The sequence below is a fragment of the Trematomus bernacchii genome, unplaced genomic scaffold (genome assembly GCF_902827165.1).
Source record: "Trematomus bernacchii unplaced genomic scaffold, fTreBer1.1, whole genome shotgun sequence".
In the NCBI taxonomy this organism is placed as follows: Eukaryota; Metazoa; Chordata; class Actinopteri; order Perciformes; family Nototheniidae; genus Trematomus; species Trematomus bernacchii.
This window is the reverse complement of record NW_022987851.1, coordinates 2,092,300-2,118,029: the sequence shown is the minus strand read 5'-3', so window position 1 is coordinate 2,118,029 and position 25,730 is coordinate 2,092,300. Positions and strand designations below refer to the sequence as shown.

Genomic DNA, 25,730 nt, shown 5'->3' with positions numbered 1-25,730 from the left:
ATCTGCAAAGTAACTTAAGGTATTATATAAATGTAATGGAGTAAAAGTACACGAATAACCTCTGAATTGTAGTGGAGTAGAAGTATAAAGTAGCAAAAAATGGAAATACTCAAGAAAGTACAAGTAACTCAAAATTGTACTTAAGTACAGTACTTGAGAAAAGTACTTAGTTACTCTAAACCACTGAATACATGTGAAATGGTTCTCATTTTCAAAATATTACAATTACCGGAACCCAGCTTTTATTTTGAAGTCACTTCGTCCATGCTCTTACCGTAATGGCTCCTAAAAACACGAGCTTCAAAACAACGTCGGGGCAAGTTTGACTGTTTTGAAGTGAAGGCTAGCTTGACTGCTGTACCCAGTCCTAGAAGGAGTGAGCAACATGAAGGCGTAGACAGCACATCCCATTTAAAGGTGCAATAGCTGACCTGCCAAGCTCTTAACCATACGGTGATAAAAACATAAATATGTCAATGGCTGTTATACTAATGCGCGTGTGTGTTTGTGGCGCACGTCAGTTTACAAGGCAGGTTGCGTCACCTTTTTCCGGGATTAAGCACCGCTCTACCTCTCATAACTGAAAGGAGATGGGACTTCAAATCCTGCTGTACTGGCCAAATATTATTGGTGAGACACATTCGGTTGAATTTGAATTAATTTAGTTTTGTATTAGATTTAAATTCGTGGGCGTCGCTTCACTGAGGCGCGTGATAACAACTGCTAACCCAGGTAACTAGTTCACAGGCTAAAAACACATCAGCCAGAACCTAGAATAACCTAATAAACACATACAGTATCTAGTAAATAAGATGAATGTCACTAAACTGTGATTTTAGGCGGTACTATTACGCTGAAAGATGTTACTGTGATGATATAACCTAATAACCAGAAACAGGTTCATGGCCAAGTATGTGTACACATGCAAGGAATTAGCTTTAGTGTAAAATATTGCAAACATAAACACAGTAATGAAAATTAAGTTCATTTAAAAAATACAACCAATTGAACTACATTCGACAAATATATAATTGAAAAATAGAATATGTACTGTGTTGAAAGTGGAGAGCTGTGCAGTTTTAAAAGAGGTAGCATTGACAGGAATGTGCAAGATATACTGATCTTGGCTAATGTTATTACAAGTGCCATGTGTATTTCTCTGAATTCAATGAATCCAATCATCTGGCTGTTGTAATGGGTTCTGTTTTTTGTATTTGATCTCTTTCAGGATACTTCAGGATTGGCCTTGTGTTTGCTGCCTGGGCTGCCCATGAGACACCTGCAACCTTTGTGTTACTTTATTCAATCTTCATAGCACTCGATGGTAAAGTATATATTAAATATAGTAATATAAAAGCTTTAAATTATGCCTCTGGATAATATTTTAGACCACTTCATACTGCTCTATTATTGACTCTACACATTCCAGCAGATGACCAATGTAACCACAGGTGTATCTAATAACATATACTCACATGGCCAGATCTATCTCCATGGAGAATGCCTGAATTCTTTTGAGCGTATGTGTGGGTAAGACACACGGGGTTAGATTACACCTTTGCTTTGCCTTCATTAACAACTCAAAACAAGGTATATAGGCCTTTATCACAGAAAAAAAAAAAAGCCACAAAAAGTAATTGTTACAAGGAGTTCAGGTTTAGGCTTGGCTTTTTTTCTTCAAAATAAAAGACCAAGTAAAGAACAATACAGCTACTAATATGAATTCCTACTTAGCGATGGAAATATTAATAATGGGACGCCCACTCGTCATACAAGCAACAGTTTTTTGGCTTGAGCGTTATGTGTGTCCTCTGTGCAGGAGTGGACGGCTGGCTGGCCCGGAGGCTGGGGCAGTGCTCCAGGTTTGGAGCCTGGCTGGACGTAGTGGTGGATAACCTGGGCCGAGGCCTGCTGTGGAGCCTGCTGTTTAAGGTCTGTTAGCTGCTGAACATTACAACACATACAAAACACACACATTCACACTGTGAGGTGCTCACATTACGCTGCAATGTTACTATATGACTATCATATAGGATTTTCTTTTTTTTTAAATGAGCCTCTCTTTTAAATATGCAGTTTCACACTTGCAATTGCATAGGCATACAGTGTCTTTGGTACAAAGTAGTGCTGTAGTATGTGATAAAATGTAATCATCAGGGTTCATAAGTAACGGTTATATGTATTTAGGATTACATTACCAGATTACAAAACGGATCTTTAATTAATTGTGTGTCTGGTTACATTGTCAGGGATTACTTGATTACCTTTTAGTTTAAGTCTCTAAAATATGGCGGTTATAAATAATTCATAATATAAACGTGAAAAGTGCATCAGACAGACAGGGTTTTCTTGGATATTGTGAAAAATAATGGTATTGTGTTCAGATGGAAAAGAAAAGGAAGAATTGTTTTTTAGTAATTGCAAAAGGTTTAAAGTTTGATTGTGAAGTATCCCAAAAATATCGAGATAAGATTAGATGAAACACTCACAATCACTCACTGTACCATATTTTAAGAGGTGTTTTATTGTCTGCTGTTATTCTGTACTGTATTGCAGTGGGCGTGGCTAGTGTCTGCTGTGGAGTGGTGTGTGTTTGTGTGTAACCACAGTGCCAGAGGGGACCAGTGGAAGAACAGTTTCATCAGCAGCCCTCGACTCATACAAGCCATCATGGCAAACGGTAAAAGACGGTCACTGTAAATGAGTTGATGTACCGCAGCTGAAGACACAGTAAGTCAATGTGAATTATTCTGTGTATCTGTCAGGGTTTCGGACCCCTCTTGGCACATGGGTGGTGAGTGGGCTGCACTGCCTCCCCCTGTGGCTGTATGGGTATCAGACGGGTTTACTCTCCCACTGGCTGCTCCTCCCTCCCTGGATCCAGGCTCTGGGGGCCCTGCTGCTGGCTGCAGGACGCCTGCTGGCTCTATCAGCGGAGGTACAATTAACCTCCAATTATCATAAACATGTTATCCCTCCTGTCGTCTTCGTTTCTCCCCCCTTACTTTGGTTTTCCTGGTCCAATGTGACCAGTCTGTTTGAACTGCTCTTATATTAACACAAACACCATTAAAGGTGGGGTAGGTAAGTTTGAGAAACCGGCTCGAGATACACTTTTTGTTATATTCCATGGAATGCTCTTAACATCCCGATAGCAATGAATATCTTAAGTGCTTTGACAAAGAATCCATAAAAAAATGTCATCTGTGGAAGCCGTAGTACTGTAAAAAGCACGACCAATCATTTTAGCCGGCTCGGCTAAAATAATTGGATGGCCTACCTGCCTGTCAGCCTTCCATCTGTGCACAAACTTATCTCGTGACCTGATTGGTCATGTGCGCGTTCGTGTGTGTTGGAGGAGGGGCTCTGTAAGGAAGTGGCAGATTTTTTCCGGCTGTGTATTTTCAAATTCTAGCGATCTCGAGCTGGTTTCTCAAATTTACCTACCCCACCTTTAATCATCACCAACTTTTATTAAACCCATATTTAAGCTGTAAACAATGTCTCAGACTACTGGCACATGAATAACTGCAGTGAATATACAAAAAATAGTATGTATTCCAAAATGAACATGATTAGTGGGTGTGTCCTATCTGATGGAAGAACATCATCATAGGGTTACCCATTCATTTCCTATGGCGGTCACTTTTGACCGGGAACATCATAGTTGTAACAAAGTTGACTAAACCACTCAAAATTCAATGTGAAAGTGATCAAAGTGATGATTAGCAGTGTTATATATCAAATGCTTACTGTGGAGCATACCGTAAGGCCTTCAGGAAATCAAATGTAAAACACAATATTTATCATTGATGAAAGTAAATCAGTCAGATTTGACACAAACACACAGGAGGGTTAACTAAAGTTGAACTTGTATTAAAATAATTCCTGCTTGAATTTCATGTTTCATTTGTTCATGTTTTTGTTTTGCAATATCCCTACCGCTCTTAAATCTGCACAGCAACGTTAAAATATAATATACTGCAGTCTGTCATATATTCATTGTACATTCAAGTACATGTTTTTTCCCGTAATATTTGATATATATTGATATATATATATATTTATATATATGATATATACATATTTGGTGTAAATAGTTGTCTATTCTCTTTTATATTACATTTGTTTTTTAATTAAAAAAACCTCTGTCTCTCTGCAGATCTGGTGTATTTGGACACACATTGAACACCTCACGGAGGACGAGCCGGAACAGAAAAGGGAATGAAAGCTACTCCTATCATCCTATACTGTCACATCTAAGCTGGAATAATGCTGATTTGATTCCATTATCTGTATATGAACCTGGCCTCAGGTCACATTTATCTCCACAGGAAAACACTTTCAGTTATAGCTGAGAGAGAATGTGGAAAATGAAAGATATTTTTATATTTATCGACGAATGACTGTGATTTGCTCCCAACCTCTTTGCTGCTCATTTCTGTCTAGCTTTACTGCTCAAACACATTTCAGTACCAAAGAATACAAAAGAATGCATGAATAATCCAGACTCCGTAGATCCCGTCAGAAATAAAAAGCTAAAAATGCTCTTCCCTTGAATGAAAATAAATGAGGAATTTAAAAAGATGATTTAGTAAGGCAGACTTGGAATTTTAGATGAACAATGTCTCCGTTGCTTCTTTCAAAGGTAGTCATAAACCCAGAATCCTCTCACAAACCATACACTGGGATTTGTCCTACTCTTAAAGACACCCTTTCTGGATACCTTCGTTTTTTCTAACCCATCTCTAAACTGCCAGTTTCACCCAATATTTAAGAAGATGTCTCCACTCATTAGGTTGAAAAAACATCTCCTTTTTTTAAATATATTGTCACTTTTCCTTATGCCTCTTCCTTTAAATGGTAGTGTCAGGGCCTAAGATAATCCAAATATATAAGGAAACATGAGTAACTCTCCCAGATCCAAAACAAAGAGTGCTAAAACTAGAATGTGTGTTGAAGTGCTCTATAAACAGGGAATTAGGGAATACATTCTTGATGACACTGAGAGCACCCATGGGAACGTGTTCTGAGTATGTGGCTACATTCTCTGTTTCAAAACACTTCAATAGGATAAAGTTAATTTACAAAGAGAAAACAAATATTCTGTTGGTCCCACATTATTCTCCTATTCGTTGTCTAAGGGGAAGTTCCAGATGTAATACTTAACATCACATTTCTGACACTTCTATGTTTTTTTTAAAAGAGTACTTCATGTTCACAATTATTGTTTCAACGTCCAAATGGAAAGCAGACATTGGAATTCTTAATTTAAGGGGTGTATAAATGACATTATTGTTGTCACTATTTAATCTTGTTATATTTTTGGAAAGCACCTTGTTACCTTTTTTTGAAAGTTGCTATTTATATAAAGACCCTGTAAATGCTACGTTTCTTCACATTTATATGTTGTTTTGTTTTGTTTTGTAGTAATATTTTACAGAAAATATGTTTTCATTTCACAAGATTTTAATCCTGTAAACAATGTATTTTATATACATCACAGTTAGACCAAACACACTGAACACTTCAAACAATTTCCCAATATAGGATCAATAAGGCATCAATAATTGACTGTTCAAACATAAATAAGCCAGAGTTTGTTGGGTACACCACTACAGTCTAAAATATTGCATAAGCTAGGATCAACATTTATTATAATTTAAACTAAGAGGCCCAAACCTTAAAAAGTCTTCAGACCATAAATGCACAAGAATGTGTCTGCATCCTTTTAGCTGTAGAGTAAATACATTTTGAATAAGTAATAATTGAGGTTGATAAAGAATAAGGCTGCTAGATTGATCTCTATGGATCCATTAATCAGGAAATGAAATGAAATTGATTGGCTGTGATATAAGCTATACAAATTATATATATATATATTCTTTAAAAATATTTTCTGCCTTTATCGAAGTGACAGGGAGAATGACAGAGGGGATAAAACGCAGCAAACCATGCGGGTTTCGAACCTGGATCCTCAGCAGTTGTAACATACAATCTTCAACCTAAAGCTCACCTATTATGCTATATTTGATCAATATATTATAGGGCCATGTCTATTCGAAACATGTCTCTGAAGTGTTTTGCTCAAAATACCAAACAGATCACCTAGTGTAGCATGCCTCATACCCCTCTATTTCAGCCCTGTTACAAAAGTGCTGATTCTGGGTCTGGCCCTTTAAATGTAAATGAGCTAGCTTGAAATTATCTTTCTTCAGTGTTTACCGCTACAACAGTGCCATTGTATATATGATATATATAACAACTTTACTCTAAGTCCCTCCCGTAGACATCCTGCTGAATACACGGACACACAGCTGCGGGGGGATTCAGCTAGCCGACTGTATATGGGGACGATAGGTTGGGATCTGGGCGGAACATTGCCAGGAGGTCAATGTAAAGCCAGCCCACATTTTAGTAATGACGTCAAGTTCTCAGCAAATCTGGATCAGCTCCGTTGTACCCCCGTTTTTAGAGATGTGGGTAAGGAGTAAAAGAGAGAGGGTTGTATTTTCTGACACTTTGTGAGTCTCCTTACACACCTGGGACACATATTTATGTATAAAAGACATCAAAAAGTGCATTTTGCATAATAGGTGACCTTTAAATATGTACGACATGTGTTCGGCCATGTTTTATTTCACCGGGATGTGATTGATTTTTAGTTTAATGTGTGAAGACAAGAACAAAATGCATGTGGCTTTTGTGATCAATGATATACGTTTTAATGTGTTTGCAGCTAACAGTGAAGCAGTAACAAGACAACAGTGAAACATTTGGTGTCAATCATCTGGACTGGTAGAGAGAAACAGGCTTGTTGGAGATATCACAGCTTTATTGAACATCTTCAACTTTGTCCATATTTCCCAGCAAGCTCACGCCCTCTCACCCTCTCACCCTCTGCAGCACTGAAACCATGGTTTTCCCTTTCAGTTGTCAGCAGATCATAATGACTCGTAGGTATTGTCAATCTTACATTCTAACAGACAGCTGGGTTATTGACACTTCAACACTGTTTAAAATAACATTCTGTGTCCATTTTCTTCATTTTTCTTGGCCAGACAGAACATATAACAACATTGTGAGAGTTCAGCCTGAATTTGGACAGAAAATGCTTTGTGTAAAAATCACTTTTATGGTAGGTACAGGAAAAGAAAACACAAAAAATGTCTTGCAAATAGCTCCAAATAAGTAGCCCTAATAGACCAGAATGCAATTCAAAAGGTCGGCATGTGACCTTTGATGAAATGTAGTCAGTGTAGGTATACAGAAGAACAAAATGAACCCTGGGAAGGAAAGAAATGTAGTATTAAGGGAAGTTTTCCATTATATTTTGTAATTAATTACTAGAAGATATGTATTGACCATTTGTCACTGGAATAATACATTTTTTGCCGAATGTAAATCTGTGTTACGAACTGCTTGGAAATACCGACTGCAGGTAACATTCATCACCACCTCTGCCCTGGAAAAAGGTTCTCGGCCCCCCAGAGGGTTAAGGGTGCGCTTGTTGAAGCCGAAGCATCGAGAGTGTAGCTGAGCGTCCTTTAAGGGGGGGGGGGCTAAGGCTGGACCTCCTCAGCTAGAGCCCTCACATCACTGCTAGAGAGGGAGACATCCGACAGCACTGAAGCAACAGCAAGGCAAAGCTCCTTTTCTTCATTCATTTGAAACCAAAACACTGGGGTTCCTATCGAAGGCATCACATTTTCAGCAATGTTGCAGCGGAAATTCATTTTAAAGCTGGAAATGTTTCACATTTTCCATCGGTGGCAAAATCTCATCAGTTCGCCACAGAGCTATGCTTGTCCCACAACTATAAATATTCACTCAGCACATCTTTAAAGGGTCAGTTCACCTCATGAGAATATTCCTTCCTTACCTTTAACGGTATTTAGGCATGCAGAAAGTGATTCCTATCTTTAAAATGTCTGCCTCCAACCCGACAGAATCATGACATAAACAGTAACTTTTCCTTCAATGTGTCCCTACTCTTTGAGTTGTCGTAGGGTCTATTTCTTTTGTTTCCAGTCAAATTAGCAATGATTTGACTGAGCGGCAGTGCTACATTTGCAAATTGATTACTATCATAGGGAGAAGACAAAAATTAAAATATGTTCAACCTGGTAAATGACTGTACCTTTTCATACCTAAAATAAAACTACGATTTAATTACTCATAACTTCTGAGGTTGCAAAGTTGACATCGTACTTTGAGGCACAATAATGACCATGTTGGTATTTTGGCAAATAATAGCTAAATACAGATTTATATTTATTGACCAATAAGTCACAAAATTGTCAGAGAAATGCTACGTTTCAGACCATTCGGGCACAAATTTGACATCCAAAAGCTGCTTTCTTTTACACTGTCAAGTTCACATTCGGTTCAATATCCTTACAGCTGGTAATTTTTTGACTTTTTGTTTTTGTTGTGTGTTTATGTTAACACAATAAATATTTAAGGATGTAGATTCAATATTGGTACCATCTTTAAAATAAAATGTGTTTTGGCTATGGTCAAAAGCAAATACTGTTGGGAAGCCCTGCGATAGATGCAAGTGAACATTTTAAGGTCATTTGAGTGACCGGATTCTTTAAAAGTGCTGTATCAGAGATCAAACTGCAAGACAAATGTTCAAAATGATGAGGTTTTAGTTGTGTTTAGGGTCATTATTTCCAATTGGTTCATTCTTATTGAAAACCACCCCCCTAGCAAGCTCTGAAGTAACAACTGATGAGAATTTGGACATAAACAGTCAGTATGGTGAGAGCTGATGGAAAACACATTCCAGTCAAAATAAATCTGGAATTTGCATTCATTGGGTATAAGCCAGGAAGGAGTGGAGAGGAGAGGCCAGATGCACAGGCTCGCAACACACACACACTTACACACATTCGCACAAATACACAATATTGGTCCCCATTGTTAGTGCCCTTAAGGGTATAGTCGTTTATTTAGCACTTAGATGTATGGGTCCGTCTACAGACAGATAACTGCAAGCTGGTGTAAGGCTGGTAATCATCAGTGGAGCACTTTAGGGCAGCCAGAGTTCTACCTGTGTATCACACACACACTCACTCATACTTGAGCAAATAAAGGGAGGCATAGACCTCTGTACATGTAGCATCTTCCTCTTTTCACTCCTGTCCCTTGTTTTAACGTAGTAGTGTTGAGCTGTTTCTTTGAAAAGCATACACAAAGGGCTACATAAACATACCATTTTGTATATAAATTGTAGGCATTTTAATTATTTTCAGTACTAAGCTGGAAAAAAAAAGATAAAATATATTGAAACAAGAACTGTGGTCTTTTATGTGTAACAATATACTAACAGGTTGAACACATTCCACTGTTTGTAATCTCTCTCCAACAAGCAGTTCACAACACGAGTTCCTAAGGGGCCACTTTCATTTTTTTTTTTGCAAAAAAAACAAAAAACAAGTGTACAATCTGCTGTATTATTTTACTGTACAAGTGTCAAAAATATCTGACATTTCCCATCGCTGATCCACCAAATGATGATGTTGATGGATGTGTGTTAAAAATGGTTTTCCACAGATGGGTGAGGAGTCCAGATACTGTGGTGTAAATAGCCCTGGAGAACATGGTTTTTGGATCTGTGATGATGAGTCTCATGGCATTCAGAGCTACACTGGTTCAAATACAAAAAGCAAAAATTCTCAGATTCCGAACTGAAAAGAAAAAGGCGAGCGAGACGAGAGAAGAGATCACCCTTACAGGATGCTTGAGGTTTCCTTCTTTCTTTTTTTTTTCTCGATTTCCTCTTTCTCTCGGAGTAATGCAACAGTCTGCTCTGTGGGGTGACGCTGCTTCCAGCCTGGAGTTGCATCTTGGTGGTTTTTTGTGAATGTCGATGAGGTTTGATAACAGTGTCTTCTCTACGTTTTTATTCCACGACTAAATGTGTGTGTATGTCTGTCTGTGTGTGTGTGTACTAGCAGCTGCAGTGACCGTAAAGCCAACCGACTCGCCGGTGATGCTTGAATTTTCTGTGCATTACTACTGAACCCAACACATTTGGGCTCAGTAAGTGTCCTCATCAGGCTTAAGCCCACATGTCTTTCAATTTTCTTCGTGGAATCAGCCGAGACAGGGCCGGGTGGGGCCCATGCTCTGGGCCAATAGGAAAGCTTGTACCACCTCCTGGGTCTGCTGGGGCGTAGTGTTGACGTCCTCCAGGGCGTCTGCCACGGCAAACTGCCGGTCCCTCAGCCTGTTCCAGTTGGACAGTACGTTGTGGTATTCAAACACCTTCTCGTAGTTTCCCACTGAGTTGTAGAGTTTGATCAGGCCTCTGTAGTCGTACTCCAGCCCACTGTAGCCCTCTCCAAACAGCTTCTTACCTGTGACAGAACAGGAGAAATGGTAAATGGACTTCCTTTATACAGCTCGTTTCTAATAGAAGTGCTTAAGCAACACATGTCAGCATTCAGAGGCAGAAGCTTCCATACAAGGACAGCAGGGATAAAGCACATCATGAAAGAGTGAGAAGTATTTGGGCACTTAGAACAAAATAAAAGCTCTTAAGTCATTCAAAAATCATCCAAAACGAAGACGTACAAAATGTTCATCATTGGTTGGACTAGTATTTAAAGAGGATATATTATGCAAATATTCAGGTTCATATTTGTATTTTGTGCCTCTCAAAATAATCATAAATAATTATTAACAATCCATCAATTATTAGTAACACACTTCTACCGCAAATAAAGACTAGTTTATAACAAACTTAGTCCTCGTCGGGAATAACCTTAAAGGGGCCCTATTATGCTGATGTTCAGGTTCATATTTGTATGTAGTGTCTCTACTGTGACATGTCTCCATGCTTTAATGTTCAAAAAGCTCTATATTTTTCTCATACTGCCTGTGCTGCAGCACCTCTTTTCACCCTCTGTCTGAAACCAGAGCCCAGTCTGCTCTGATTGGTTAGCTGGCCAGCTCTGTTGTGACTGGTCAACTGCTTAGAGCTGTCCCGCCCCTTAGCCTATCACTAACAATGTGTTGAAGCGTTAGCCAATAGATGCATGACTGTTACATAGTGATGTCATTATGTTACAGAAGTGAACTCAGGAGTCGGATAGAGGCGTTTTCAGGCGGCAGGGGGGGACTTAAGCCTTTACAGACCATGTACATGCATAACCTATATAACACACCCCAAAAAGAAAGGAAAACCCCAAAAAGCATGCACCCCCTCCCTGTCTGACCGATAGCGATGGAGCGCAGGTAGAGCCGCTCTGCGTCGTCGTACTGGTTCATGTCGTAGTTGTAGAGGGAGGCCAGGTGACCCACAGACAGAGCCACTTCGTAGTCCTCATGGCCCAGAAGCTGCTCCTTGATCTGGATGGCTTTGATGTGCATCTCTTCCGCCTCCTGATTACATGAATGAGAACACACCTTCTGTGAGTTTTCCACAGTCATATCTTAAAGGGGACCTATCATGCAAAAAGCACTTTTGTACATCTTTTATACATGAATATGTGTCCCCGGTGTTCCAGGGAACTCACCAAGTGTCAGAAAACACAACCCTCTCTATTTTCCTCCATACCCAAATCTCTAAAAAAGGGGCTGCAACGGATCTGATCAAAACTGATCCAGATTTGAACACTGTCCTGACGTCAGGACGGTGGCGCTACGGCTATTGGGCCAACTCTCCACCTATCAGGGGAATGTGGGGTTGGGCCACGGCCGGCCATTGCCGCTCGAAAGCGCTGGAGACGCTGTAGTACATATGCCAGGCCTGTAAGTGGCGCTGTAGTCTGCCACAAAAGCAGCGAAGAAGACTTCCCGCCCATAGTTACCCTTCTGTTTATTCTCCGCTGTGGTTTTTTTTCTCCCTCCCAGAGGCAAGCGTTTGCTCCCGCTGCAAACGCTTGCCTCGTTCCCCTCGTTCCTTGGAAGAGGCGGAGAGGTGGGTGTTTGTCATCTGCTGGTGGACTAACCGGAGAGAATTACAGTGCTTGCCTCGACGGGGAGGGATTGCATTGAGCATGCTCAACCGTGCGGCAGAGTTTCAGTTTCAGTTTCTTTCGCCGGTCAAGATGTCCGTTAAAGTTTAAATCTTCCGGACAAAATTAGAAAAGTGCCGGTCAAAGGTCTTCTTTGTTATTTATTGAGCTTTAAAACAAATGAATAACGACTCTATATAATAAAACACGGAGGACGGAGATCTCTTTTTCTCCCCCTCTTCTGACAGCCCAGCAGCTGATCAGAGCACGTCTCACCTCTCCTGCAGGGGGGCGTGGTCAGCAGAATCAGACCCGTAGACAGCAAACAGCACATAGAGCGAAATGAGGCATGGCTAAAATGCATGATCTGTTTGGTATTTTGAAAACAGAAACGTATAAATATACCTTATATAGGTATGGCCCTACAATATATCATTTAAATATAGTATGATAGGTCCACTTTAAAACAAAACCCATATTGAAATTCAAACAGGTTTTGATTCCTTTAATCATACTTCCTTTTAATTGTGGCATTTCAAAGATCATTTTCAATGTAAATTATGGGGGATGACATTCTCAGTACTTGTAATGTGCAACAAGGATTTCCACGATTTGTCTAAAACCGATATTTCGTCATCCAAATGTGTCCATTATGTATTCCAAAGTTGGTTATAGCACATAATTCACTCTTTTCTAACTATCCTTCAATTGTAGCTCAACAGGAAAACACGAATGGGTAATTTTATACAGAAGACTGTCACTTTGCTTCCTAGCGAAAAGGCTAATCTGTGAGCTTGATAACGCCCCTTGAAAAATCAGAAATTAGAAGTTATAACTTATATATATTTGTGAATTGATCTTAAGATTTGAGGCTAGTTACGTTGAGTTCAGTTGCTTAAGCCTCGAATTAACTTCAGATTAAGCTTAAGATGTATTCTTTACACAAACAATATATAGAGTTTAGAAGATATTGCACATAGTAGGCCAATATACAGTAACTGTTTCAGCTGTATGGTGTGTAGTGGCAGTGTGAGGCTCTTGCATTATATATTAGATTAGCATTATTTTTGCATTAAATACCAAGAAAGACAAGAACCTATTTTCAGTTAGTTTCATGTTAACTTAATAATGAATTGTTCTATGCACACGTTCCTCCTACCTTGAACTTCCTCATGGACTGGTAGAGTCGTCCCAGGTTGCCGTAGTGTTTGGCGGTCTGGACGTTGAACTCTCCAAAGGCCTTCTTGGCCAGCTGCAGGGAGGACAGGTGAAGGTCATGAGCCTCTTGAAGGAGGCGCTCCTCTGTCTCCTTATTGTGGCAGTCGATGGCGATTTCCTCCAGAATCAGAGCTGAGGGAAAAAGAAGATGAGGAAGCAGAGATCAGACTTCTGCCCAGGGTTAAACAGCGGAGCCACAGTGTCGTGTTAGGGTTTGGTGCGCAAAGTTCATTTCAGATTTATCATCCTTTTATTGTTCTCATTCGCTTTTAAGCGGCAACTAAGGAGGTCACGAGAACCAGTAATACCAGTACAAAGTTTTTAAACATTGCTATATGTTTTTCAAACAAAAGTAATAAAGTAGTTTTCCAAAGCAAGTATGTTGGGAGGACTTGAGACGGCGCATTGGCTACTGACTTAAAACTTGTTAAATGGGCTAAGGTTAAGTATATAATTATCCTAATAATGTGTTCAAATGTTATCTTTTTGTCTCTTAAGTTGACAGTCAGAGCAATATTGAATAGATATTGGAAAGGAACTTGTGACCTTAACTTTCTTCCAAAAAGCAATATTAAAATATAATAAAGGAGTTTATGTTGAATAACAATTCCTTTTACTGTGTTTCGGAATCGTGGAATTTCACCTCATTTGTTTTGACATCAAAATGTCTGGTATTGTGACATTCATGGTATTTACTCAATACGCACGCCAAATCATCTGGCCCAGCCGAGGAAAACATGTTTATCAATGAGAGAACTTTGTTTGATTATGTTAAAGTGAACTGTGGAATAAGTGAACTAAAATAATTCAGAATAAACTATCAAGCAATATCTCCGTGGTGATGACAGTCACTGGACTGCATGCATAGTCCGCATTCAAACTAATTCAATGGCTGACTCATGGCCCCCTCAGAGCTTATTTATTGTTGACCATTCAACTGATAAAAAGAGATATTTTGTAACAATGACTCACTACTTTTAGATGTAGTTTTATTTGATTCTTTGAAGAATTGTTTAAATAAAAAATTAAATCTGTATAGTTAAACATTTTTTAAATTTGACGAAAAAGCATCTCATGATCCTCTCCTGCCATTCGCCTCTCTAACCTTCAGCACAGTGGGCAGAGGGCCAGCATGTCTGCGTAACTTGCTTTACCTTTGACTCTTTTGGAGGAGGCCAGCAGCAGATGGTCCTCGGGAAGAATGTGAGTTATGATGTCTATGGCAAGTTCTGCATGAAATCTGAGAGACAAAACATGTCGACAGGCAACTCAGATTTGGCTGGATTCAGGATAAACACTTCCAAGAAAGTCAAGTATTTCCCCTGATGGAAGTTGTTTGGAACCTTAAACCAGGGTTAGAGAGGTCAAAGCCTTACCCAACAGGGCCTTTGGAAACAAGATAGTGTACTAGCATCAATTAAGAAATACAAGAAAAAGACCACTATCCATGCCATTTTGACATCATCTTTGCTACAGGGTTTCCACTAGGATTTTTTCTTGCCGGTCAAATGTCCAGAAAGAATTTATTTTACCGGACAAATTTGAAACTTACCGGTTATGTTTCAATAATAATAATAATAAGAATTGTGTAGCAGAGTTTCCGTTAGCAGGTAATTACCGGACTATGACCGGATATGCTGATGTTTAAAACTCAGTTAATGGGGCTCATTTTTATATTGCTTCAGTTTATAATCGTAACAGATCGAAAAGTTCAGATTCATTTTTCAATAAATGATGCGCTTCCACAAACAACATAATTATTACATTCAAACAAACTACTTGTAGTAGATGAAGTACATTATTCAAAAGTTTACATTAACTTTGGATAATAACACGGGAGAAACGGATCCTCTCTTTTCCTCCCTCTCTCTCTCCCTCTCTCTCTCTCTCTCTCTCTCCCTCCCTCTCTCTCTCTCCTGACAGCCCGTCAGTTTCTCATGCAGCTCGCTAAACAGTGGGCGGGGCTTCAGGTGATCAGAGCTGCGTGTCTCCGTCAGACCCAGCAGCTGATCTCTGATCTCTCTCTCTCGTCCGGTTATACTTCACTCGCGCTTATGTCCGTATCGATCAGATCCAGCTCTCCTGATCGGCCTTCATAGAGAGCACCGATCAAACTATTAAGAGTGAATATCGGCCGATAATGATCGGCGGCCAATCGGTCGGAGCATCCCTAATTATTACCGGACATTTTGACCGGCAGGTTTTGAATTTACCGGTTTTTAATACATTTTCCCAGCTAAAAACCGGTAATTACCGGCTAACGGAAACCCTGCTTTGTTACACCCCACATTCAAATGATCATTGCTTTTTAATATACACAATGATGGCACTTGCCAAAGCATGAAGCAACACAACATACATCCGTACAGTGAGTTTAAAACAGAGCAGCACAGTATGTGTAATGCCAAAGTGCTACATTTCTAAGGGAGCTAATGTCTAATGTAATGAGCTGGCTGGTTTAGAAACAGTCGTGAGATTGTAAGATTTATTGTACTCACAGTGCTTTGTCAAATTTCCCAGAGCTATACTGGTGCACATATGAGGAGTAGGCGAGGTCTTCATGGGCGGTGGCAACGTGGATGTTCTTCCCCCCGAACACAGACTGTCGGATGTCCAGTGCCGTCTGGGATTTGCACAAAAAGAAAGGGCATTTATTAAATATAGATAATACGCAAACATGCACACATTCATGTTGCTAATCCTTCCACGTACCTGGTATATAGCAACTGATTGGCATATGTTGTCTACGTTTAATAAGTAAAATCCGTAATCTAGAAGCGTGTCGGAGTATTTGGGGTGCTTGTGGCCAAAATGTTCTCTGCAGGACACAAAACATTCAGTCAGAATCAATGATAACAAATGAAAATAATAATGTTTAGGCTTTAGAGGACGCAGCAGGTTACCTCGCTAAAAACACTGCATGTTTGATCAGCTGCTCGGCTTTCCTGAACTCTCTCTTCACCACACAGGCCTGCAGCGGAAAGACAAACGGCACACTATGAAGAAAGCTGCTCTCTCGATACTTTCTGCAAAAACACAGCAACCCAAATACTAACTCAATAGAAACTTGTAATCTAAATAAACACAACAAACCTTAGAAGCTTGCCGGAGGACATCAACCACTACTTTGACAGGCAGCCCTGGAGTGATTTCCTTCATGGCCTCTATACACCACCGGTATGCCTGGAAAAATCAGGAAAAACATATAGTAAGTCAGTTGAAATCATTAAACTGACACTATGAAACATTTCCTTTAGTGTCAATAATATAAGGGCTGCACAACTAATTGTCATTTTATTTATATATCGAAATGGCAATATGGGTATATGTGTGTGTGTGGGAGAGAAACTCCCTCGGTAGGGAACACAGGGATTTTAGCCTTTGCAAACCATTTACATGCACAACAAAATATATAACACACTACAGGAAAGGGACAACCCCAAAAAGCACAATAGGGCCTCTTTAGGTATTGTGGTGCTGCAGAGATATCCTAGACTACAACAGTATTCTGCAGGTTTAATACATTCAAATGAATTCATAAATAAAAAATCAGTGTCCTAAAAAATACTCCTTTTCGAAAAACTAGAAACTCTAAAACCACTTAAAAATATATTATTTTAATGTATTTTCAATTATACTGTTTCCTTAAATAATGCTTATTATATCGAAATACCAAAAACAGTCAATATAATCACATTAAGTAATTTCTTTCCAAATTGTGCAGCTCTAAATGATACATAATATAGATAATACAAATTGTTCAGTCACTGGTGTTCAGACCTACCTCATCATAGTGGCTTTTGGCGAAGAGCAAGGCACACAGCTCGCCGTACAGCGCTGCCTTGTTGGCCTGGTGGCCATGTTTGGCGAGTTTGTCCATGTAGGATTGAGCGAGCTTGAAGGTCTCCTCCCCCAGGTGGTACTTACAGTTGCCATTACGGACATGAAGGAGCCTGTGTAGACAACAGAGGAAACGTTAATAACAATCTCAGGTGTGACTGTCCAACCACCGATACAGAACAACCATTTTTTAGGAGACACTAGCCTCGTCTCAATACCCCTCCTCGACTCCTCCTTTCCCTCACTCGCGTCCCTTCCTTGCGTCTTAGCTCCGCCTCCGTAAGATGCGTGCGAGAGACACGAGGAGGTGACGCGAGGACAGAGGAGTCCTCAGGTATTAATTGGGATGTCCTCGTTCACTCAAACGTCACTCTTAAACGACGTCTGTTAATGATGACATGTGCACAGCTGTATCCCCTCTCATCGGGCTTAACTGAAAAACCCTTTAGAACAGGCCCATTTGTTGTTAAATATTTATTTAAATGAATGAATCTTTCTCTTGTTAGTCAAGGAATTCAATGTCTGATGGTTGGTCCTGCTTTTGTGTTCCGTTTTGGTGTAAAATGTACATTTCAATTCAATTATAATTATAATAATGTGAAAGCCTTTACTCTGAACATGTGTGTCCTGTAGATCCCCACATTCACCACAAACCCACATTCAGGACTGTGCATTTTAAATAATTTAACTACAGAATATTTTAACACAAAACAAAACAAATAATAGTTATTTATCAAGATCTAGCCATTTATGAAATCGCTTTCTTAATAGCTATGTTTTAGTGACGTTCAAGATCATTAAACATGACTTAAATTGTTAGTATAACCTTAAGAAATGAATTGCACATAAGAATTCCCACGGAGCTGTGAGCACTTATACATTTATGTGACGCTTTTCCACTCATTCTTCCAGTTCTCCGTTTTCCTGTGTTGAAATCGACCAGCTGTGAAGGTGGGGGCGGGGCTTTTATACGCGAGTAGTGAAAACACTTCCGCGTAGTCTGCTCTCGTGTATCCTCCCTTTCGTCTCCTCCCTCACCCCTCCTCGACTCCTCCGTGTGCATTTCAGCTATTGGGACGTCCTTCAACATGGCGTGTCTTGATCGATTTCCGGGTCAAATCCCGGAGGAGGGGAAGAGAGGAGTCGAGGAGGGGTATTGAGACGAGCCTACTAACTTTCTGTCAGTGATCAAAAAATATATTTTTTTGTGGTAATGGCATTATTTAAAAGGTTACGCTCAAACTCTTTTTACTTTATTTGGAATGTAATGGTGCGTTCACAACGGACGTGTTAACATGTGTTGGCGTGGGTACGTATAAGGTCAATGCAAAGATAGAAGCATTCACGACGGGTGAAGCAAATAATGCTAATTCTTAATGCTAGCTTGTAAAAGCCAATCAGCGGTGAGATTCTCCTCCGTTTTCACTGACATACTGATGGGTTGTTGGATATGGGCAATGGCAGCCAGGGCTCTACAGAACCTTACATTTGTACAGAAACCGGGCGAAATTGATGCTTATAAATGTATGTGTACAAACAATTCACTTTCTATGGTATAACAGATAAAATAGCTACTCCTTTTTCACATGCCATTATTTTGAGTGTGGATGAACTACAACGGTAGCTTAGATTAGCCTGATCATTCCAATGTCCATTCAGAAAACAAGCATTTTAAAAGTGTCTTGACTGCAGGCACACCTGGCCAAAGCATTAATAAAGAGTTTTTACTCATTTGTTTCATCATGTAGATTATTCGGCATCCTTTTGATATTTTTAGTGCAATTAAAACATGGCAAAATGTGTTAATTTTGGGTTCATAAGACTGTATTAAACACGATTTACGAACATATTGCATATTTCTTCTGCATTATTGATTTGGTGTCATGACATGAGACCATTACAATTTCAAGCACACAAAAAAAACAATTCCGTCAACTCTGGCGACCATAGGTTTTTTCACACTGACCTGACACAGCATTCTACAGCCCTGAAGCAGTGGAGGACTTCACTCTGGAGCGTGCACAGCTGCAGGCACGACAAAAACACTTTCTCTGCATCTCCATACCAGCCAGCATCCGACAAGAAGCCACCTAAAAACAAAATATATCAGATTAATAGAGCTGTCTAGGAAAATAACCAATAAATCCAATAAAATTGGATTGGTCATAGTGGGTTTATTGATGAAATAGTGACGTCCAAGTGTGTTGATGAGCAAAATGGAGATAGCTGACAGCAAACAGCATGTTTCAAGGAGATTTGCGCTCCAGGGCAAACAAGCCACATTTGTCTGCTTTTAGGACCGATAAAGATAATATAAATGTTAGCGTTTTTATCGGATTTTAAAAGGACTCTTTTACATTACGTGTCATTTGTTAGACGCTTTTATCCAAAGCGACTTACATACATTCAGTACTGTGGACAATCCCCACAGGAGCAATTTGGGGTGAAGTGTCTTGCCCAGGGACACAACGACATGCTGACTGCAGTGGGACTCGAACATGCTATCCCCTGATTCGAAGTCCAGCACACTATCCACTGAGCCACAGCCTGTTACCTTTGGTACTTGTGTTACCTACTGTACCTGCAGTACTGTAGAACAACCAGTACCAGCATGTTTTCAAAGTTTGGGCATTGACTTGGTGTGGAAATAACGGTTCTTGTGCCATCCCTAATCTATTCTACTTAATAGTACATCCATAGTAGTATTATATGTGTTATAATAAGACCATTTTAGCTATTTTAAATAATTATGAAATGCTGGCTAAGATTTGGCCCAACTCTCATCCCTAATTTTTTTCCAATGAGCTAACCCTACGATAATATCAGTGTGAGGAACAAATGGCCCATTCACTCATTATTGAGAGATAAAGGAACAGTTGTGTGAAAATGTTTTCCCATACCGAGCACAAAGCCGAACTGGATGGCCTTCTCTTTGACATGGGCGTCAGACTCTGCGATGTAGGAGCAGCGGCGGCTGAAGGAGTTCGCCAGAACCGAGGCCACTTTCACACCGTGGTCCATTAGCGCTTGAAAGCAGTGGTGCAGGAGGTGTCTGCAGTGGGTAGGACAAAGAGATGGAACATGTCAGAGAAAGGCATAACTCTTAAGGTAATGGTTTTACATATAAGCTTTTACTAATACAAAAACTCAGTAGTTTAAACGTCACAACACCTTGCTAATCAGTGAATAACATAGCTTCTACTATCGTTTTCTCATTAAGGCCATCAACCAAGGATAAAAGCAACAACACACAAATAACATTGTAGAAAGAACATCAATAATGTACCTTAATCTAAGGAGTTTCATTTTACCAAGCAGAGGGTTAGAAGCATTCGCCTAATTTTCAAATCGTTTTCCTAAGGTGAAGTTTAAATGGCAATAGATGCTGATAAGGAACATAAAAGGGTATGCAGTACATTTTTGGCTTAATTATTTATATAAAACATATTTGGTGGCGGTGATTTAACTAAATAAATACATCAGGCTAAGAATATTCAACCATATTCACTATTAAATAATGCAGTTTTCAGCACATACAGCATAAACCGCTCTGATGAACAACTGTGGAAGGGACCAGTCTTCAAGCGTTTTTAAGATAACTGAAGGGTCTATGTTTCAACTTTTTTGGCACCTCTTACTTAGTCCCATGATTTTCTCACCTTTTGTCTGAAGCTCGCAGTACTTTAGCAAACACCTCCAGCTCACAGAACTCTCCTCCCAGCTGGCAGAGCCGGCCCTGCTGGTAAAGCTGAAAGACACAGACATACAGATTGAGGAATAAGGTGGTTCACTCACTGACAAAAGTTCAGATGTCAACTCTTCCATTAGCTGCAAAATGATGAGTCTAAAGTTAATAACTGTTTGGAATACTAATGTGCAGAAAAACTGAGAGATCTGTAACTACAATGTTGAAGTTTCTGTCTAACTTTTCACTCTAAGCATATTTTATGCAGCCTGTACGTTCCATATGATAGTTACGGAAACTAAATGAGCGGACAGAGTTGCTCCGCTGCTTAGTTGGCACCCGAGGTAGTCACAGATATGAGCCAATGTCTGATTATAAGGAAAAGCCAGAACAGCTGGGTACACGCAAACACACAATAGACACCTTGGTTGTGTTAAAAAGCAAAGTCTTCGTATGTGTGACCAGCAGTGTGATGGCATCTCTGTGTCAAAGTTCTCTGGTCTCTATTACGGGTGTATTTTAGGGGATGCTTTAGAAAATGCTCTCTGCTGATCAGGAGTTTAAACAAAAAGATTGCTGATGTCTAGCCTGTTATCACAATGCACTGAGTTGGAACTAGATATATTCTGTGGCTCTGTGTGCTGGGGTCTATCTGGGGACACAGCTAGTTTCAGTAGTGTGTCTACATAAGAGTCATATGAGATTATGTGGAACATTTTTTAATTTAGCCCAATCCACAGATAAAGTCATACTGCTTTACAAGCAGCCAATTTATCAAGGAAGGTAATTTGTTCTCCATATCATGTTAACCGGTTTTTAATAACCACGTTTGTGGCATAAAACAATATAAGGGTGAAACAGTATACCCTTAAGTGGGTTTCAGAGCATTTAAAACAATACAACTAGTATATTTATCATATCCAATGTATATCTGTCAAAAATGGTTTCCAATTTCTCCATTAATGCCCTGACAAACTAAGCGATGGCCGGCTGGTGGCCGACATCAGGCTATCGTTTTCCAGCCCTGCCGGCATTAGTCTGCACATTTTTCACTGTTTCAGCATGTTGAATCTGCAGTGGAGCCCATCAGTGAGTGGAATGACTCGGTTTGGCTGTTCAACTTCAGGGAATCGGTGCATGAGAAGAGTAACAGAAAACAACTTAAGTCAAGAGGGCCCACATATGGGCTTTTTTAAATGTTTGTCTTCATCTCATCTGATCATTCCAATACTTGGACATTTAGGGTGTGTCTGTGCGTTAAACAAGGAACACATGTCAAACAGGACTAGACAGAGTGCTAGATTTGAAGGGATGACAGAAAGCGACTGTTTAGAAAATGTGAGTGTCTGAGCAAGAGAAAGGGAGTTTGTGAAAGGGAGGGAGTATAAACAAAAACTTAACTAGCAGTGTCAACTACAGTCTACATATGGTGACAGAACTATCACACAAATGGGTCAAATGTAGGTCAGAAACACTTGCAAAACAGCTGCAATGTTGTTTAAAACATGTTGTTGTCTCCAAGTAAACCAGAGGTTTCACAGTAAAAAGTACATTCTTTAAATAGTGCATGTTTATATAGCCTTTAAAAAAATGTCCCCCTGTAGATGTCTAATACATTTTCTATGTGATGACTTTGTGTACATATTTTAACTTTATGACTTTCAGAATCCATCAAAAGTATAACCTTGAAGTGAGGGTGAGGGTTATTATAGATAAATACTAAGTGGTTTGTAAAATGTCTACTGAACTTTACCTTACTAATTTATTTTTGACGTTTTATATATTGGGTTCCATCAGTTAATAATGGATACATCACTAAATAACCAAGAAATATTATATTTTCAGTTTTGTTAATAGGTGTGGAGAGGAGGAAAATGTGATTCTGCCCTTCAGCTGTCTGAAAGATTTGATTCAGTCAGCTGTCAAAATATCCTCTTTTTTTTCGTTTTGTTGCTGCTGCCAACATCTTTTTTTATTTGTTAATGGTGCCATCACATGACAGTGCCAATGGCATTAGTTCATAAACAGTTTGATGTCAGCAGTCAATTCTGGATCAACAATTAACAGAGGTGGAAGAAGTACTCATATCTTTTACTATACTTAGTTTACCAAAAGTAAAAGCCAGCAATATGCAGATTGGCACATTCAGAAAAATATATATTATGTTTTGATTATAATTATCGATGCATTAAAGTGTTATCAAAGCTGGGAAAGGAGCAGCCCATTTGAATGACTGTGTATACTGCAGGGTAGCTTGTGAATTTATTCCAGGTGTAACTCAAATCAAATGTAATTGTTGATTATATTTCACATCATTAATCCAAATCTGCAACATAACCAAAAGGTATTAGATTAATGTTGTGGAGTAAAAGTACACGATAAACCTCTGAATTGTAGTGGGGAAGAAGTACAAAGTAGCAAAACTTTCATAAGTCCCTCACAATTGTACTTAATTACAGTCCTTGAGTAGATCTACTTAAAATACACGTTTTGGTGCCTGGTTAAGGACCTGAATACGATAATGTCGTTTTTAAATCCTCAATTTCAATGTGGCATTTAATTAAATGTCGTAGGGGCCAAAATCATGGTTTTGTTGCTGTTTAGAGGTTGTTGTCTGTGGCAAATTCATATCTGACCTGAACAGACTGAGATATATTGTAACAACTGACGCTGTGTTTTTCCAGTACATTATTTATGGTTTTGTTGTGGTCCACATTCATTTTTAACCAACTTTTATCTTTTATATGTACATGACAACATTGCCACAATTCATGTATGGTTACAGGATGGCTCGCTGGTGTCATAAACTAGCTACAGGATCAATGGCGTTCATGGCTTCATTGTCAACAACGTTTATCATACAGATATTCATACGAGATATACTGTATTTTTGGACATTGTAAGGCTGAGTAAGCTAACGGTTAACATTAGTTCGCCTAACCAACGAAAACATATTGTCCCTTCTGCAGAAACTAGGGTAACTCTATCGTAATGTAACGTAAGCTAACGTAAGTAGCAATGGTAGCTGCCGTTTGGACAAACTCGTACAGCCTGTACGAGTGTGGGGTGTCATATGCCTAAGCCTCTTTGTAAATCTTAACGTACCTTATAATATACATCGAACTGTATATTTTCTGGGAGCGACCGTATGTCCCTTCTTGACCGGCTGTAGTTGTCCACCACAGCCGAGATTGCCGTGTTGTACAGTGTTTCTGGGATCCATTCGAGCTCCACCGCAGCCATGTTGTTTTCCCTCTCCAAAAAAAACCAGCAGCTACAGCCCTCCCCAGCTCTCCCTACATTCGCTACCTCACTGCGATTAAAGCACTTTCTCCAAGGGTCCTCATATAACATTCGCTTTAAAGCGAGGCTCCAAATAATTGTTCTATTATCAATTTACCGCTACAATTCTAAAACCGCTGGTTTATTTTCCATCTTCTTCATCTCCAATTATTCGTCGACCCTACAGCAGCTCCCTGCGTTTCGTGCCCCCCCGTCCCGACGCACACTCACCGGCGTTGACGCAGTGACGTAATTGTGCCGTCGATGCAAAGAAAGCATATTTGCACAATTTAGTAATTTGGAGATGGAAGAAGTACTCAGTCAGATATGAAGTAAAATAAAAAAATATGATCATAAAAATATACACAAAGGAAAAGCATTTATCATGCAGTAGGCCTATGGCCCATTTCAGACTCATACATGATATTGTTGTATTGTAATTATTGATGCATAATGTTAATCACTTTAATGTTGCTCTTGGTAAAGCTGGAGTTTATTTAAATTACTTTATATTCTTCCAGGTATCTTAATGATTAATTAGTGGATTTATACTTTGTAGTCTGATGGCTCAGTCCTTTCGAGACTACAAACTGGATTGTATAATTTGATTTCATATTGTCAACATTGTGTATTTTAGTTTTTTTGACGGGTTTTATTTTTGATTCAATTCATTGGTGACATGCCTATACAAAATTAGTATCTTTGTGATACAATTACTGCCGAAAAATGTTGAGCCTCTCAATCTTCATTTCTGGACCGCGGTGAAGTTAGTTTTAGGTTGGATAATCGACAGACATTCGCGGACCAGCCAGCAGCGTGGTCCGTCTGCGTCGCGTTACGGCCGCGTTATGGCTGCGCCGCGGCGTTCGCAGAGATCGCGGCCACTCTAGTCAATGGGTGCTATTCCACCAGACGTGCCGCATTACGGCTCAGAAGCGTCCCAGAAGCGTCTCGGCGCTGGGCTCCGCTCAAAATAGGATTCAAGTCTATTTTTCGACGCGACATGAGGCGTTGCCGAGGCGCCGGGCAGGAAGTGGACCGGTCAGAGCATCCGGCCCATCCCCAAAATAAACTAATTTAGCAGACTCTGGGGGTGTTTCCCAAATCGCGAGTAAAGCTGCTGCAGAGCCACTATTTCAAGCATCGAGTGCCGCCGAAGTACTGTTCCAATCTCCAGCATACTTGGAAATCTACCGAGCCCGGCGTACTCCGTTTGGAGAAATATCGAGGCTGCACATGAGTAGACTCCGCGGTCTTAAAATCCCCACAATGCTTTGCGCACGGACCAATTTCCCCAAATCTGTGGCGGAAGATGTAAGGCGGGGCCTCTCATATAGAGTGGCGAAGTCACGCCCACCTACTTCCGGGTAATGGGACCTTATTTCGGAAAAATTATGCATTGAAGTCAATGGGGAGAGAAAACGTATCTTTCGATCCCGTTTGAATTGTGCCATGAATTACACATATGATGTTTGTCAATCTTAAAAAATAATTTCCATGTCAAAAAAGTCACAGTTTGTCGTAAAACTGTTGAAATATAAGACTATGAAAAATACGTAACTAGAAAGACTACAAATCCCAGAGTCGCGTAAGTGATGTCACAATTGTTTTCCTCCACCATTCAGATACCTAAGATCAGCGCAATATAGATATAATCTATCTATATGGCGCTGGCTAAGATAAGATAACTTTAACAAGATGCCTGTGTGCTTAGTACCAGGTTGTTATTATACCAG

At 39.7% G+C, this 25,730-nt stretch overlaps 2 protein-coding genes across 3 annotated transcripts; one reads left to right on the top strand and one right to left on the bottom strand.

Moving 5' to 3' along the window:
* The first annotated feature begins 299 nt into the window (after window positions 1-299).
* si:ch1073-145m9.1 lies at window positions 300-5,389 on the top strand. Of its 2 annotated transcripts, XM_034112950.1 has the most exons (7): window positions 300-417; window positions 522-630; window positions 1,229-1,324; window positions 1,820-1,932; window positions 2,557-2,680; window positions 2,766-2,938; window positions 4,163-5,389. In XM_034112950.1, the coding sequence occupies exons 2-7, from the start codon at window positions 591-593 to the stop codon at window positions 4,226-4,228; spliced, it is 612 nt and encodes a 203-aa protein (XP_033968841.1). In that variant the 5' UTR covers window positions 300-417; window positions 522-590; the 3' UTR covers window positions 4,229-5,389. The 2 variants fall into 2 exon arrangements, with proteins under 2 accessions (XP_033968841.1, XP_033968839.1); XM_034112948.1 differs by having other exon boundaries at window positions 300-630.
* A 1,308-nt stretch (window positions 5,390-6,697) lies between these two features.
* On the bottom strand, window positions 6,698-24,203 carry appbp2 (amyloid beta precursor protein (cytoplasmic tail) binding protein 2). The gene is made up of 13 exons (XM_034113093.1): window positions 23,818-24,203; window positions 20,687-20,775; window positions 19,928-20,079; window positions 18,994-19,117; window positions 16,972-17,140; window positions 16,281-16,370; window positions 16,091-16,158; window positions 15,900-16,005; window positions 15,686-15,810; window positions 14,342-14,427; window positions 13,129-13,319; window positions 11,229-11,394; window positions 6,698-10,367 (listed from the first exon to the last, which is right to left on the bottom strand). Exons 1-13 carry the CDS (start codon window positions 24,064-24,066, stop codon window positions 10,105-10,107), a joined length of 1,878 nt encoding a protein of 625 aa, XP_033968984.1. The 5' UTR covers window positions 24,067-24,203; the 3' UTR covers window positions 6,698-10,104.
* Window positions 24,204-25,730: the final 1,527 nt, after the last annotated feature.

Excerpts from the sequence above, each read along its gene's own strand:
- si:ch1073-145m9.1 (XM_034112950.1), top strand. The coding sequence starts at position 591 with ATGGGACTTCAAATCCTGCTGTACTGGCCAAATATTATTG. Across the intron at positions 1,325-1,819 it reads AATCTTCATAGCACTCGATG|GAGTGGACGGCTGGCTGGCC; the intron begins GTAAAGTATATA and ends TCCTCTGTGCAG. Across the intron at positions 1,933-2,556 it reads TGTGGAGCCTGCTGTTTAAG|TGGGCGTGGCTAGTGTCTGC; the intron begins GTCTGTTAGCTG and ends ACTGTATTGCAG.
- appbp2 (XM_034113093.1), bottom strand. The coding sequence starts at position 24,066 with ATGTTATATGAGGACCCTTGGAGAAAGTGCTTTAATCGCAGTGAGGTA. Across the intron at positions 16,159-16,280 it reads TCCTCCGGCAAGCTTCTAAG|GCCTGTGTGGTGAAGAGAGA; the intron begins GTTTGTTGTGTT and ends TTTCCGCTGCAG. Across the intron at positions 11,395-13,128 it reads AGTCCATGAGGAAGTTCAAG|GAGGCGGAAGAGATGCACAT; the intron begins GTAGGAGGAACG and ends TCATGTAATCAG.